Source organism: Nyctereutes procyonoides, unplaced genomic scaffold (genome assembly GCF_905146905.1).
Source record: "Nyctereutes procyonoides isolate TBG_1078 unplaced genomic scaffold, NYPRO_anot_genome, whole genome shotgun sequence".
In the NCBI taxonomy this organism is placed as follows: Eukaryota; Metazoa; Chordata; class Mammalia; order Carnivora; family Canidae; genus Nyctereutes; species Nyctereutes procyonoides.
In genome coordinates, this window is record NW_026575147.1 from 10,294,714 (window position 1) to 10,309,511 (window position 14,798).

At 34.1% G+C, this 14,798-nt stretch overlaps 1 protein-coding gene across 1 annotated transcript in view; it reads left to right on the top strand.

Annotated features, from left to right (window-relative positions):
• The window catches only part of EXOC6B (exocyst complex component 6B), a 621,707-nt gene that overhangs the window by 259,657 nt on the left and 347,252 nt on the right, over positions 1-14,798 (top strand). The window contains exon 8 of the mRNA XM_055312561.1: positions 3,143-3,211. Within this exon, the coding sequence (XP_055168536.1) occupies positions 3,143-3,211 (69 nt within the window). The remainder of the gene's footprint in view (positions 1-3,142; positions 3,212-14,798) is intronic.

Here is a 14,798-nt window from a genome sequence, read left to right on the forward strand (position 1 = left end):
GACCCTAAAGCACACCTATTTATGTGAATCAGGAGAGACTGAGAGACTGCCTTTTGTTCTCTTTCCCACTTGCGTTTATTTAGATTTTTGAGAGTTCATTTCTTATCCTTCCAAACGGGTGGCATTCCCTCACATATGTATATTGCTCTCCTCCTATTGCCTTTCAGTAGATGTGATTCTTTTTCATTAGTGGAAGCAGAGAAAACACATCTAGCTCAAAGCAACATGAGTCAGTGCATGCTTTACATACCTTTCTCCTCACAGCACTCTTCTTGATTCCTTGCAGTGTTCCTCACAGAAGGGAGCATGGAGGAAAAATTATTTCTAAATAGTAGGCTATTTTAGGGGTAGAGGTAAAGTTTGTGAACTGAAGCCCCATTTTGCTCCTTCTTTACTTGTCTAGATTTCTGTGGGCTGCTTTCAAAGCAGGTAGTCCTTGCTTACGAGGACTTGACTGGATCATGGTTGCGAAGGCTAAGAAATAGCAAAGCCAATACTTGCAGGTCAGGGCTAAACATTTTGAAGCTAAGGATGATGATGATGATGATGGATGCCAAGACAGAAAATAGGTTTGGTTGTAAATATTTGTTGGAGATGACAGGAGAACCTTTCTGTCCTCTCTAAATATATCTATTTTTTAGTTGGCCCAGATAAATCACTATTTTTACCCCACTAGTAGGGAGCACCATTAGTTTATTCGTCAGAGATTTTTAGGGAAACTGATCCCTAATGTGGATGTTCAGTATATAAGGATGGGTCTGACCTGTGCAGGGGCCATGGCTCTGCCTGAGGTTGGCTTAGGAGCGGTTTCCTTTTGAATGAAACTAGTGGTTCTGAGTCAAAGCAAAACAAACTGCATAAAGAAGTACATATGAATAAAGTTGTGTTTGAATTTATTTAAATTTCCTTAAACTTTTTATAAAAATATATTTATTATAAATAACCTTATAAGCATTAGTTCTAAATAAAAGAAGAAAGTTTCATTTTCTCTACAAATGTTTTTTGCATGTTTCTTATACCTTTTCATATGTATGTATAATTTTTATGTAGTTTAAATACTATCAATATAATTTTATGAATTTTTCTATTTTTCATCTTTTGAACTTGTGTTTTGCTTAGGAGGCTCTTTTTTTCTGGCAAGATAAAATAAATTTTCTTCACATTTTTACTTTGCAGTCCAACAGAGGAGACTATAAAGATGTTTTAATGTTGTGGTCATTTCAAATAAGAGTGCCTAAGTTGATTACGTATTGTCTCTTTTTGTGTTATTAAGATGAAAACGAGTGTCCTTTTGTACTCTTAAAGTTATAATGCTTTTTGATTTTTTTTTAACTACATGGTACTTATTTGTCCATAAAATGTTTTTCACAGTGATTTTGTAATGCTCACCAACTTTTCTAATTGCCTTTAAAAAAATAAATCTATGCTTATGCCATGGTGTAGGATCTTGAGCATCTTACTATCAAGCTTTGGATTTACAAGAGTTTGAGTGCTTACAGAGTATCTAGCACTGGGAGGTTCTTCTTTTTTTTTTAAATAAATTTTTTATTTATTTATAATAGTCACACACAGAGAGAGAGGCAGAGACATAGGGAGAGGGAGAAGCAGGCTCCACGCGCCGGGAGCCCGACGTGGGATTCAATCCCGGGTCTCCAGGATCGCGCCCTGGGCCAAAAGCAGGCGCTAAACCACTGTGCCACCCAGGGATCCCACGCTGGGAGCTTCTTAAACAGAGATTTAGTATGTGCTATCATGGGTGTAAAGCAAATGAACAGAGTGGCCAATGAGTTTGAACCAATACATGTAGAGAGGTGATAATTTTGGAGGGATAAGAAAGTAGGTATTGTGTCAAGTTGTAGAATGAGTAGATTTCCTTAGGAAAAATATCTTGGTGAAGAAAGCTATGTCTCCAAAGAAGAAATGAGGCTTTCTTGATGGAATAAGGAAAACTGACCTTGTAATTATCACCAGTCAGCTCAACCTAATTTAGAGGGCTCTGCTGCTTATATTCTGATGAATCCTATAGTTACCAGTGTTACAGTGAAAACTACAGCTAGGTCTTTTATTTTGATCATTTCTTTTTTTTAAGATTTTATTTATTTATTCATAACAGACACAGAGAGGCAGAGACACAGGGAGAGGGAGAAGCAGGCTTTCCACAGGGAACCTGATGCAGGACTCGATCCCAGAACCCTGGATCAGGCCCTGAGCCAAAGACAGACGCTCAGCTGCTGAGCCACTCAGGCATCCCAGTTTTGATCATTTCTTTATGCAATTTTGTCTTCTATTTTTTGCTTTATTTTGTTTTGTTCAATATTTACTTTGTGTCCTTTCATTCTCGTTTAATTCCTATAGGTCAACAATATAGGGAATAGTTTCCCTTTTCAGGTGAGGAAATTGAGGCCAAAGTAAATTGTGAGTTAGTTGCTCATTGTCAGGTCACATGATCGAAGAGTTTTAGCTCTGTGACTATCCAGTTCTTACCTAATGTTACTTGTTTTACTTTGTCTTTTGATGTCTAGATTGAATTTGTCTACATTGTTCGTATTATAATTTTCTGGTATTACTTCTAGGTTTGGCTTTTCCATTTATTGTCTTTTTACATGATTCTCCTCGCTTTTTAGCATATTTCTGTATTTTGATTGCATGGTGATGTAAATGTTCACTAATTCTTTGACCTTCAGAAGTTGGCTGGCAGGTCATTTGATTCCTTCTGTGTGACAAATTTTGGTTTTGAGTCACATTCCCACCTTCTCTTCCCTTTTGGAGTCCCATAAAATAATATAAATATATTATATATATTATATATAATATAAAATATATTTTATATATTATAAAAATGATATAAATTTAAAATATATCTGCAAAAGCAGATGCAGGGTCTGAGACACCTGTTACTCTTCTCTGTTATTTATCCTACTCTTCTGTGTCCCAGCCTTGCTGATATCTTCACAGTTTATTAATCCAAAGGCTAAAATACCAAAACTAGGTTTCTGGGAGCATGGGCTGTTTGTTTGTTCTGTGTTTTTCTCGTAGAAACTAGAGCTGGCTTTTATTTTTTACACTTGAATAGTGAAAATGAATGCAGTTCAAAGTTCTTCATAGATTTCTTTGAATGTTTTGTGACTATTTTGTTTTGCAGGTACCTGGAGCCCAAGATTTGGTGGATTTCTCTCCTGTTTATCGATGTCTACACATATATTCTGTCCTGGTGAGTCTTCATCTGGCTCTGTCTAATAAAGATGTATATTGAGTTCAAAACTCTTCTCTCTCATTTTTGAAAGTTTTTCTGTTTATTATCAAGAGTAAGAAAAAAGTTATTATTTAAGGAATATTAATTATAAAAAATAATCCTTTCTTCTCTTCTTGAATCTTTTATTTGCCAGGTAATATGACATAAGCAAATAACATTAATTTCTATTAGTCTTCAACAAATGATAAGATCATACCTAGAAATAGTTACACACTCAGATTTCTGTCCTTAATTTAATGATGTAATTTAAATAAAATAGCCTATCTTTATATGTTAAAATAATATTTATAAAAACTTTATTTTTTTATTCCTGATGATACTTATTCCTTTTGTCATATAAAAATATGCAAAGAGGAACTGTCTGGGGGGGAAGTTATTATGGGTATTAATGGTATGATAAGAAATAGCCCTTTCTCCATCTTGGTAGTATACCCACATGCAGACACACAGATACACACAAGGCAATCAAAAAATTAAAAAGTACCATCAAAGACAAGTTGATGAGAGAAGACCATTATTTATATTTTTTAATAGCAAAGTTCTATGAAGCTTTTATCAGGTTACTTTATAATATGATTGAGTGAATATTTTTGTCCATCTATTACCCATTTTCTTTCTTTATATATTTAATATAATGTCAACTAGTCATTATTCCAGACAGTTTGGGACATTGTTCTATGGCCTTCCTGACTGGAGTACTTTGAGGTGATTACCCTTAGTGTGAGAAAGACTTGGTAATTTTTTCTCCACTCCTCTCCTTCCTCCTCCTACTTCTCCTTGCTCTCTAATTTCCTCTTCCCCTCTTCTTTTTTCTCGCTCTCCACCTCTTTTCTCCATTTGTCATTCCTTATATAAAGATGGAGCAAGATATAGACTGAGTTGTCTCAAGGCAGCTCAAATAAGTAGATGATTTTTTTTCAGTCTCATATACAGAGAATTAAATAAATCAAATACATCTTAGTTGGTGACACACTATTATCATTATTTTGTATAAGTCCAAGGTATATGTAGAATACTAATTTTAACCAATTTTTAATTTTTGCTAACTTGATGTAAATTGAAGGATATCTCTTTGTTTTAATTTGTGCTTCTTTAATTACTGGTAACATTGTACTTCTCTTTATAGAGTCACTAAGCATTTAGGATTTTTCTTCTCTGAAATGCCTATTTTTAATCTTTGTTCAATTTTGTATTGGCTTTCTTATTTTGTTTTTTTCTATTTGCTAGAAAGAGAAATCTCAGAAATTCCTTATTCATTGTAGATATTGATAGTTTAGGATGTTGCAAATATCCTTTTTCCAGTTTACCCCCAGACTTTAAACTATGTGAGTATTATCTTTCACAAATAGTAATCCTTGATTTTGATGTAATCAAGTCCATTAATTTTAACCTTGTAGTTTGTACTGTTTAAGTCTTGTGTTTTTTTTTTTTAACTCCCATTCTATTCCAAGGTCATAGGGCATTCCCTTTATACTACCTTTAACATTTTTCCCATCACATCTTGATATTGATACATCTTAGATTCACCATAGTATGTAATATGAGGTAGGCATACAACTTAATTTTTTTAAGTTATAATTTTTTAATACATTATCTTTATATTGCCCATTGATTCCTGGTAGCAACTCAGGCATATACTGAATATCTAAACATTAGAATCTGGTTTTCACTTTTCTAGTTTGTTAAATTTGGTTTTGTGATACTTGTATATATATGGTAAAACAAGTCTCCTCTCATTTCTCCTCTTTTAAATTGCCTTCACTATTTATGCACCTTTATTTTCTCTGTTTTATTTATTTATTTAAAAAACAAATTATTCAAATGTAGAATGAATCTTCATAATGAAAACAGCTGTCTATATAAGTAGTTCTCTTTTAATGGAAAAGGCATCAGTACCTTTTTCCCCAAAGAAGTTAAATTGGGGCCACCTTAAGGTTATGACTTCCTTGAGGCTTATCTTCTGACAGAATCATTTTTTTTAAAGATTTTATTTATTTATGAGAGAGAGAGAGAGAGAGAGAGGCAGAGACAAGGGCAGAGGGAGAAGCAAGCTCCATGCAGGGAGCCTGATGTGGGACTTGATCCCAGGACTCCAGGATCATACTCTAGGCCGAAGGCAGGTGCTAAACCACTGAGCCACCCAGGGATCCTCCAGAATCATTTTCTACAATCATTTTCTTCCCTCTTCCTCTCCTCCTCCTCCTCCTCCTCTCTCCCTTCCTCTTCTTCCTCCTTCTCCCATTTTGTTTCAAGTTTTTATTTAAATTCCAGTTAGTTAACATAGAGATATAATATAATCTTAGTTTCAGGAGTAAGTTTTAGTGGTTCTCTCTGTATATTTTAGAATCTTTGAGTTCATTAAAAAAATCCTTTTAGAATTTTGGTTTGAATTGATTGAATTTATAGATAAATTTTGGGAAGAATTGACAACTTTATAATGCTAAGTCATGCTGCTCATGGAAGAGAAAAGTCTTTTAAATTGTTTAATTAGGCTTTGTTTCTATGTTAATATTAATAGTCTTAGGGATACAGTTTTTATTGCTGTTTTATACTTTGTTTTTAAATTAATAATTGCTGTATTGAGGAATGTTCTTGATTTTTGTAAGTTAACTTAAATCTAACAACCTTGCTCAACTCTTTTATGAGTTATTATTGTTGTTTTTTGGTTTATAATAGATTTTCTGTGTAGTTGATCATAGTGTCTGCAGATACTGACTTGTCTATTTTCCTCCTATCCATATATCTCATTGTTCTTTTTATTGTCTTATTGTATTGACCAGGATCATCATTACTTTGTTGTACAGGAAGGTTATAGTAGGCATCCTTGTCTGATTTTTGATCTCTAACAGAAAGTATCTAAAGTTTCTTCATTAACTGATGTATGCAATAAGTTTTTGGTAAATATTTTTTAGTTATTCCTAGACTCCTGGTATTTTTTAATGAAAGCATAAAAGAATGTTGAATTTTATTGGATTTGTTTTGCAAATATATTGATGCAGTTTTGTCCCTATCCCTTAGTTCATGAATGTGGTAAGTTTCATTGGAAGACTTCTGTGATATTAAATGATCCTTATATTCTTTAGATAAGTTCAACTTGCATTCTTTTCTTTTTTAAGCAATCTATAATTCAACTCCTTTTAATTTTTAAATTTTTAATCTTTTTTGTATTTATGTATATGGTTTATTGTTAAGTCTCATAATTGCAAAAACAAGGGTACTTTACCTCTCAAATAGTGTAAAATATGAAAATCGGTAGTTTGTTTAATTTAGTATTATATCTTCAGTGCTAACAACAGTACTTGGCATACAGTAGGTACCCAATAAATATTAACTGAATGAATAAGTAAGTGGTAGCTAAAAAATGCAGTACATTTGTTTGAGTGTATGCTAACTCAAACTTTATCACTTATATACTTATTCACTAAATACTTATGAATTTCTGTTCTCCATGAAATGGATTTGGAGAGCAAATGGATTTGGAGACTTATGTATAAATAAATCAAGGACTTCTGCTTTTAAAAATTTGTAGTCTATCAGGAGAGAAATTAAAATCTTTGTTTTTATTTTTTGATTTTATTATCTATTTATTTACTTATTTTAAGATTTTATTTTTAAGTAATTTCTACACCCAATGTGGGGTTTGAACTTAAAACCCCGAAATCAATAGCTGCACGTTCTACTGACTGAGCCACCAGAGACCTCTAATAAATTTATTAACTGCTATTCTATTTTCATTTCTAGCATCAACTTTAACCATCTTTATGAACAAAAACTATTTATGTTTAGATATCAACATAAATTAGTACCTACCAGTGCACCTCACACATAAAGTTTGACAAATAATGGTTAATTCAATTATTGGTAATGCCACTTCAGAATTTCTATCTTCTGATTTGCAAAACTAGACAAATTTGCCTTAAAAGCAAGTTGCATTTTCATGTTATTACAGTATTGTTCTGAAATGGCTTAGATGGGGATCCCTGGGTGGCGCAGCAGTTTGGCGCCTGCCTTTGGCCCAGGGCGCGATCCTGGAGACCTGGGATCGAATCCCACGTCGGGCTCCCGGTGCATGGAGCCTGCTTCTCTCTCTGCCTGTGTCTCTGCCTCTCTCTCTCTCTCTGTGACTATCATAAATAAATAAAAATTAAAAAAAAAAACTTTGAAATGGCTTAGATGATATATGATTGCTAGCAGAATATTAAAACCGGCATGAAAATAAGATGTTTCCTCAAGGGTTTAACAGTTTTATAAAGTGTATTTTTTTATAGATTTATTTTTTATTGGTGTTCAATTTGCCAACATATAGAATAACACCCAGTGCTCATCCCATCAAGTGCCCACCTCAGTGCCCGTCACCCAGTCATCCCCACCCCCCGCCCACCTCCCCTTCCACCACCCCTAGTTCGTTTCCCAGAGTTAGGAGTCTTTCATGTTCTTCTCCCTTTCTGATATTTCCCACTAGTTTTTTCTCCTTTCCCCTTTATTACCTTTCACTATTTTTTATATTCTCCAAATGAATGAGACCATATAATGTTTGTCCTTCTCCGATTGACTTATTTCACTCGGCATAATACCCTCCAGTTCCATCCACATCGAAGCAAATGGTGGGTATTTGTCGTTTCTCATGGCTAAGTAATATTCCATTGTATACATAGACCACATCTTCTTTGAATGACTATAATATGACAGCACTTCATCTCATCACTGTGTATCTGCTAGTTTTTGTAAGTTTTATTAAGATTTTATGGTATAGATAATGTAACAAATTTTCCTCAAATGAGAACTCTTAAAGTGATTCATAAGAGTACTGGAATAATTTATTTGCACCCTTACTAGCTGTGTGGTATGAGGCAAATTACCTAAACCTTAGCTTTCTCATGTGTGAGCTGTGATAATAATGATCTGCCTAGTACAGTTACAGATAATGTATGAATGGTGCCTCACTTCATCTATGGCACATAACTGGAATTTAATCAGTGGCGGTTAATCTGGCAAGAATTATGTATCTCTGATGATGACTTTTAGACACATTATTGGTATTTTTAAAAATATATGAGGTAAAGTATAGACATGTAGGTAGAGGTTCTAGTCTCTGCCAACATAAACAATTTATCAATTATTTAAAATGTACAGATTCTTAAATACACAATGTCTATATTATCCTAAACTGTGAGTTTATGGAGGACCTTAAACTGCCCTTTAAAAAATAAATTCCACACACACTGATGTTCTGTAGTGTTGAAATATTTGGCATTCATAAATGTTCTGAAATAATTTGATAAGGCATTGTTTATAGGGCAGAGACAGGCCTCTCCCCTCATTCATACATTCATAATGTTTCCTAGTTTTGGAAAAAAAAAATACAACTGGTGGTAAGAGCTCAGCTCTATTTCTGGAATGCATGTTTATTTTTTAGGCATTGCTGTTCCAGATCTAGATGGACTCTAAAAAAGCACTCAAATATTTCTTTTGCTAAAGGAAGAGCCAGACCATGTATGGCTTCTAGAGTTGACTCCTTTCATAGCTTTTGGGGGGCTGTAATTTGTTACTTTTCTATATTTGTTTCCCCATTCTCACATCACTAATTTGTATTAGTACATAGTGAAGGACATCTCTTCATAATTTTAATGACAAAGATAGTTGAAAATGTTTAATTAAAGATTTGTAACAAATATTTTTTTTATTTCTTGATGTAATTAATATTAACATTTTTGGATATTCCACAAGCAGCACAAACTCTTTATGTTTCAAAATAAACTCATTATGTCCTCCTTCTCTAAAATCTACTGTTTTTGGATTTACCATGATCTCAGGTAATAACAGCATCGTATCAAGTCCCCGGGAAGAAACCCAAACCTTTTCTTTTTTCTCAGTACTGTATCTAGATCCCCGTATCTTGCAAATGTTACCTCCTAAATATAGTTTTACTTTTTCTCATCTTCCCCTATCCTAAAAAAATTGCCCTAGATCATCAGGATTATTGAAAACATTCTCTTAATTGTTCTCTCTACTTTATATCATAAATCCCTAACTCAACTTCTCACTGTAGTGATAGTGATCTGTGAATATGCATATATGTTATCTGCTTAAAATTCTCCAGTTGGTCAGTTTTGGAGTAAAATATAGAATTATAGAAGAAAATATGGCATATAGGAGCATAGAAGGTTTTCCATGTCCTGTCCGCCGTATTTTCTGCTGCTTACCACTTTACTTTAGTGATACCAAAATACTTCCAGTTCTTTGAACACACCATGCTTTTTTCTGCTTGTCACCCTTTCTTCGTTCTAGTCCTTCTGCCTGGATGAGTAATCCCACTTCTTTTTATTTTACAGATTCATACTTATTTCATACTTGTGTTCTCCAGCAAATTTTCCTGATGTTTCAGATGGAGCTGAGTGGGCCCCCATCCCCTTTGCACTATTATAAGGACACAATACATATTTGTATCAGTGCTGACTGTATTATATCATCTTATCCTAAATATATGTTCTTTTTCCTCAATAGACTATAAGCTCTTTTAGGGCAGGTACCATCTTTTATTCATCTTTTTTAGCCTTAGCACTTAGTATTAGTAGTATATAATAATAAATGTTTGTTTTTGATTTTGAAAGATAACTGCCCTCCTTTTGACCTGCAAATGAATCCAGTATTCTAGCCTCAGGCAGTGTTATACAATATCAGGGCTGGGACTTATATGAGGAAAAACAGTTCTATTGGTGTCCAACGGAAGGATCATAACAGAAGTAACAAAAAGTTCTAATATTTTGTCATTTACAATAGTGTTTATCTGAACTTTTGGCCTGGAGGATAACAAGGCACACTTTGAATAAACATGGCAATATTTATTATTTTTAGTGAAACCGACCTTCCATTCACCCCCCTTTTATGGCTGTGCTGCTTATAAATTCCCAAAGGATTATTTGAAAAATCCTACTTATATCTGCCAGCCTTATCAGTAGGGCAGGAGTTCACATATTGTAACAGGAGGTCAGATTTCGGTCATGGTCTTATAGATGGGGCCAAGCACCTGTAAATTCTTCCTTTGGTGACTAAAGTGAAGTACAATATCAAACAGGCAGTGAGACTTTTCTAGGAAGTGCTGAACTTTGGCAGGAAGGGCAAACTTTGGCAGGAGGGGGGAAGGGAAGAAAGTGAACAAGGGTCAGATAGTGGTTAATTGAGACTTGGTTCTTGGTATAGTAATGCAGTGGAAGTATGCAGGGCAAATATAGGTGTATTTTATAGAATTGTATTAAACAACTTATACTGTTAAATCTTCACATACAGTTTAGAGGTCGGCAGGTAAGGGACAGAATATAAAACATCTTATAGTCATTAAGGTTAATTTTTTAGGAGGGAGAAAATAACAAAACAAAAAATTTTGCCAGAAGAGAAATGATAAATAATAATAATTTGAGATTTTTATACATAGTATAGTAGTAATTAAAAAGATGGATGGACTATCTATCTAATGAAGACAGAAACCAATCTGTCTTAGAGATTTTTTGAACAACTGTATCAGTCTGCTGGTGTCTGCCATGTTTTTGGGCTCCAAGCCTTGAACCCAGCTCAATTTGGACAAAGATTTGTATATACTTTAAGCTCCTCTGTACACTGCAACATATTTGCTGCTCATTCACCATCCTATCACTGAAAGAATGATGGATATGTCCCATATTAAGGAGCTTGGGTGTCGTTAAGAGACTGGGGGAGTAAACTTGTAAATACAGCCATAGTCCTAGTTTGTAGGTCTCATTATAATCTTCTTATGATTTCTTGTTCTCCAGTGATTTATATCATGTGCTCATTAACAACTAAAAAAATACTAGATTAAGAATGTTGACCAGTGTATACCTTTGATTTATGTACTTTTCTGCATTTGTATTATACTATAATAAAAAGTGTACTTTTTAAAGGTTTCTGACATCTTGGATCCGGGGATGGCATATTATAAGCAATATGTGGATGTTTTACTTAGCAGCAACCTTTCAGTATTACATGAATCATAAGACCCTCATTTGTATTTAATTCACTTTCAATTACTAATGGAGACTATAAAACAACCTGAGATATTAAGGGAATGCAGAATGTCAGTGGTGCAGTGAATTCATATTACAAAGGCTGTAGCAAGTGCAGTATTTCTTTTAAATTTTCTTGGGCGAGGGACCTCTGAGAATTTGATCAAAGCTGTGAGCCCTTTCCCCAGACAAAATGCACATAAGTATAGGCATGTGATATTTTGCTTAGAATTTCAGAGGCCTCCTCAACTCCTGAATCTTACTAGACCTGAAAGAATATTTTTTTTTTTGAAAGAATCTTTCATGTAAAAGGAACTAGAAGCTGAGTTAGGTTTCAGGTATCTACTGACTACAGATGTATGCCTCAGAATAGCTTACCCAGTTCCAACTGAGTACCCCCTTTTATAAGCCTCTTAAGGATGCACTACCACTTGTCTTTCTCTTAGGTTTGGAAGCCTTGCCAAAATATAAATTTAAAAGCATATTTCAAAGTGTACTTATTTCTGTGTCATAAATCTTCATTCCCTGGGCAGTCATTATACATGGCAAGCTGGTAACCTGTTTTTCTATTAAGAATGTTAGCTCCAGCACCTAAACTAATAGATTTGTCCCTTGAATTCTTTTACTAAGAAGGATTCAGACAGAGACTTAAAAATAATTATGAGAACTATAGTTAGTAATTTATCTCCCTGGATATAAGTAATGTAGTTAAGGTTCAGGATATTTTACCCTTTACTTGCTTTTAATAATATCCCTTTTTAAGTACTTAGCCATAATTTAGAGAGATGAGTCAGTAGCAGAGCTAGATTTGCCCACAATCTTTTTACAATCCTTCATGATCATTGTGGGGGCCAGAGGTAGGGTGAGGTGGGGTGGGGTAGGCAGGAATCTTCCTGGAACGTATTTCTTTCTCCCTCCCTTTCTAATCTGAGGTTTCTACTTATATGGTCTGCACTGGCAGCTGGAGGAAACTAACTACAAAATCCATGGTCCTGTGACTACCAATAATAGCAAAGAAAGGATTTGGAGAGTAGAAAAAAGGAATGGATATAACCAGTTCTAAGTGACATCTTTTCTGAAATGTTAAGGAAATTACTTAATGAAATTACATAAAGAACTTTGGCAGCAGTTAGCTGTTACATTAAAACATTTGGGAAATAGATACATGAAAGACCTAAGAAACTACTGAAATTTTCAATTAAAAAAAAAAGTGATTAGTCTTGGCATTCTAAGGTTAGACTTCCAGATCCTTTCAAATAGCAGCAGTTGAAGGGTTGTTGTTTATGTATGTATTTATAATAGTGTTATCTTGGATTTCACCTAACACTTTGTGCAACAATTTCATAGTGCTTCACAAATTTGACTGTATTAAATAAGTGACTTATTCATATGGCAAATGAGAAAAACATCTCACTTGGTAGATACTGGCCTCACTCTGAATTATGCCATGAAATAGTTATTTTGTTGGCACCAGAGGTAAGATGTCATGGTTCTTGAGCCTGTATCTTTATCAAAAGGCACTGTTGCTATTTAATAATCAAGTACATTGAACAGCAAGAATTGGAACATAGACTTAAAGTGGATCTGCAAGATTGGATATATTTCGGATGGTCAGATTTTTAAAATTGTTTTTGGCTTAAAAAGATGAAACTTCCCTTTTAAAAACTAACAAAACATTACTGCTACATCTAAGTATTAAGACAGTTGATTGGCAAATGAAAGATATCCATACATCAGCTTCATGCAATTTTCTCAGTGTTTCTCAGAGACCATTGATCTGACAATGAACACTGATAAATAGGGCTCTGTCTAGCTTTTTAGTTTTCATTAAAATTGATTGTACCTTAGTAAGTCTATTTTTTTAGACATATCCTGATTCTACTTTAAACATTGAAACTATTGACTTATATTTATTTTCTACAACTGTAGTAAAAATCCATTATTTAAATTCTCTCAATTTTTTACGAAGACATTTGAATGAATGTTTAAATATTTGGTTTGGGCAGAAACACAAGCAGGGTTGTGTTGTCTGCTATTCCTGTTGTAGAAATTAAGACAGGGTTGTCTGCTATTCCTGTTGTAGAAATTAAGACAGGGTTGTCTGCTATTCCTGTTGTAGAAATTAAGACAAATGGAAAGGCCTATATGTAAAATCCTAGCGGTTTAGAATTTCTAAGTTTTTACTCTCTTTGACATTTCCAAAGATGGTGTTAACAGAGGGAGGGAAATATCACTTTATTTTACTAGTCACATGAAATTGGAAATTGTGGATATAGAATTCCAGCATTGCCAGAAGCACACAGCTTAATGATCTAGATCTTCTTAAAGTTGTTTCTGGAGCTGTATTTCTAGGGAACACCAGGCTCATCAGATGATCTGTTAAAAAAAAAAAAAAGGAAGAAGATGGCTCCTGTTTCAGATGTCATTAGAACTCTGTATACTGTATTTCTGTCTTGTTTTTTTTTAAACAGATGACATTAGAATATTAAAAGTGTGTTCTATGAAGATCTACAGAAAATAAACATGTTAAATTTTATTTAAGCCAATATTTCTTAACATAGTGAAAGAGGTAAGGATGACCAGGACACTTTTTGCTTTCAAAAGCTCATAATTTAATGAGTCTAGAGAAAAGCTGCTTTGTAGGAGATTGTGAAGATTGTTTGTTTGTTTCTTTCTTTCTTCCTTTCATTCTTTTATTTTTTTAATCCACCGTGTTTATTTGAAATACATACATTTTATTTGGGAAATAAGAAAAGAATATTGAACTTTTAATGGGAAAGCCTTCCTGACAATCATAATATGAAATGAGTAGGTACCACTTTCAAATTTTTAGAATAGCAATGATATTAGAAAGAAATTCTGATGTTTATATACTTGACGTTTATTTTTTAAGAACTTCAAGTGACTTATATTTTAGGCTCTATTCCTCTTGACTCTTTGTAAGTGGTGTTTTATTTTCATTTTAAATGGACTCTCTTTCCTGTCTTAGAAATATTCATCTTCTCGCTCCCCCCACCCCCCCCCGGCCCCATCTAAGACAAATGCAAGTTGCACTGTTTGAGGAGCCAATTTACACAGTTAGAACAGAGCTGGAAGCATTCTGGTTTGCTTCCATGGTGATCTTGAGTACTTCTGAGCAATAGGAGCATAGTTTGAGTATTTTTTTAAGAGATATTTTTTTAATGTGGAAAGTTTTACTGTGAAATATTTGGTGACTCCTAGTCCATCTCTGACACTTAGCAGATTGTCTCATCACTCTGCTGCCATATCTCCCCGCCTCCTAGTTGCATTGACCCACCAGTGCCTGGTGAGGTTAGATAGGCATAAACACTACATAGATCATAGAGAAAAGCTGAGGGTGAGATACTTTGTGCGCTGCATTGATAAGGACACAGGAAAAGCCATTTATAGCGATAACTTTCCTGTAGTATGGGCTAATGGGCCCTGGTTCGTAACCACTGTAATCTGTTTATAATTGTCATATTGCTCTTTTAACCTGGTGACCTTATTACCCATGAATGTACATA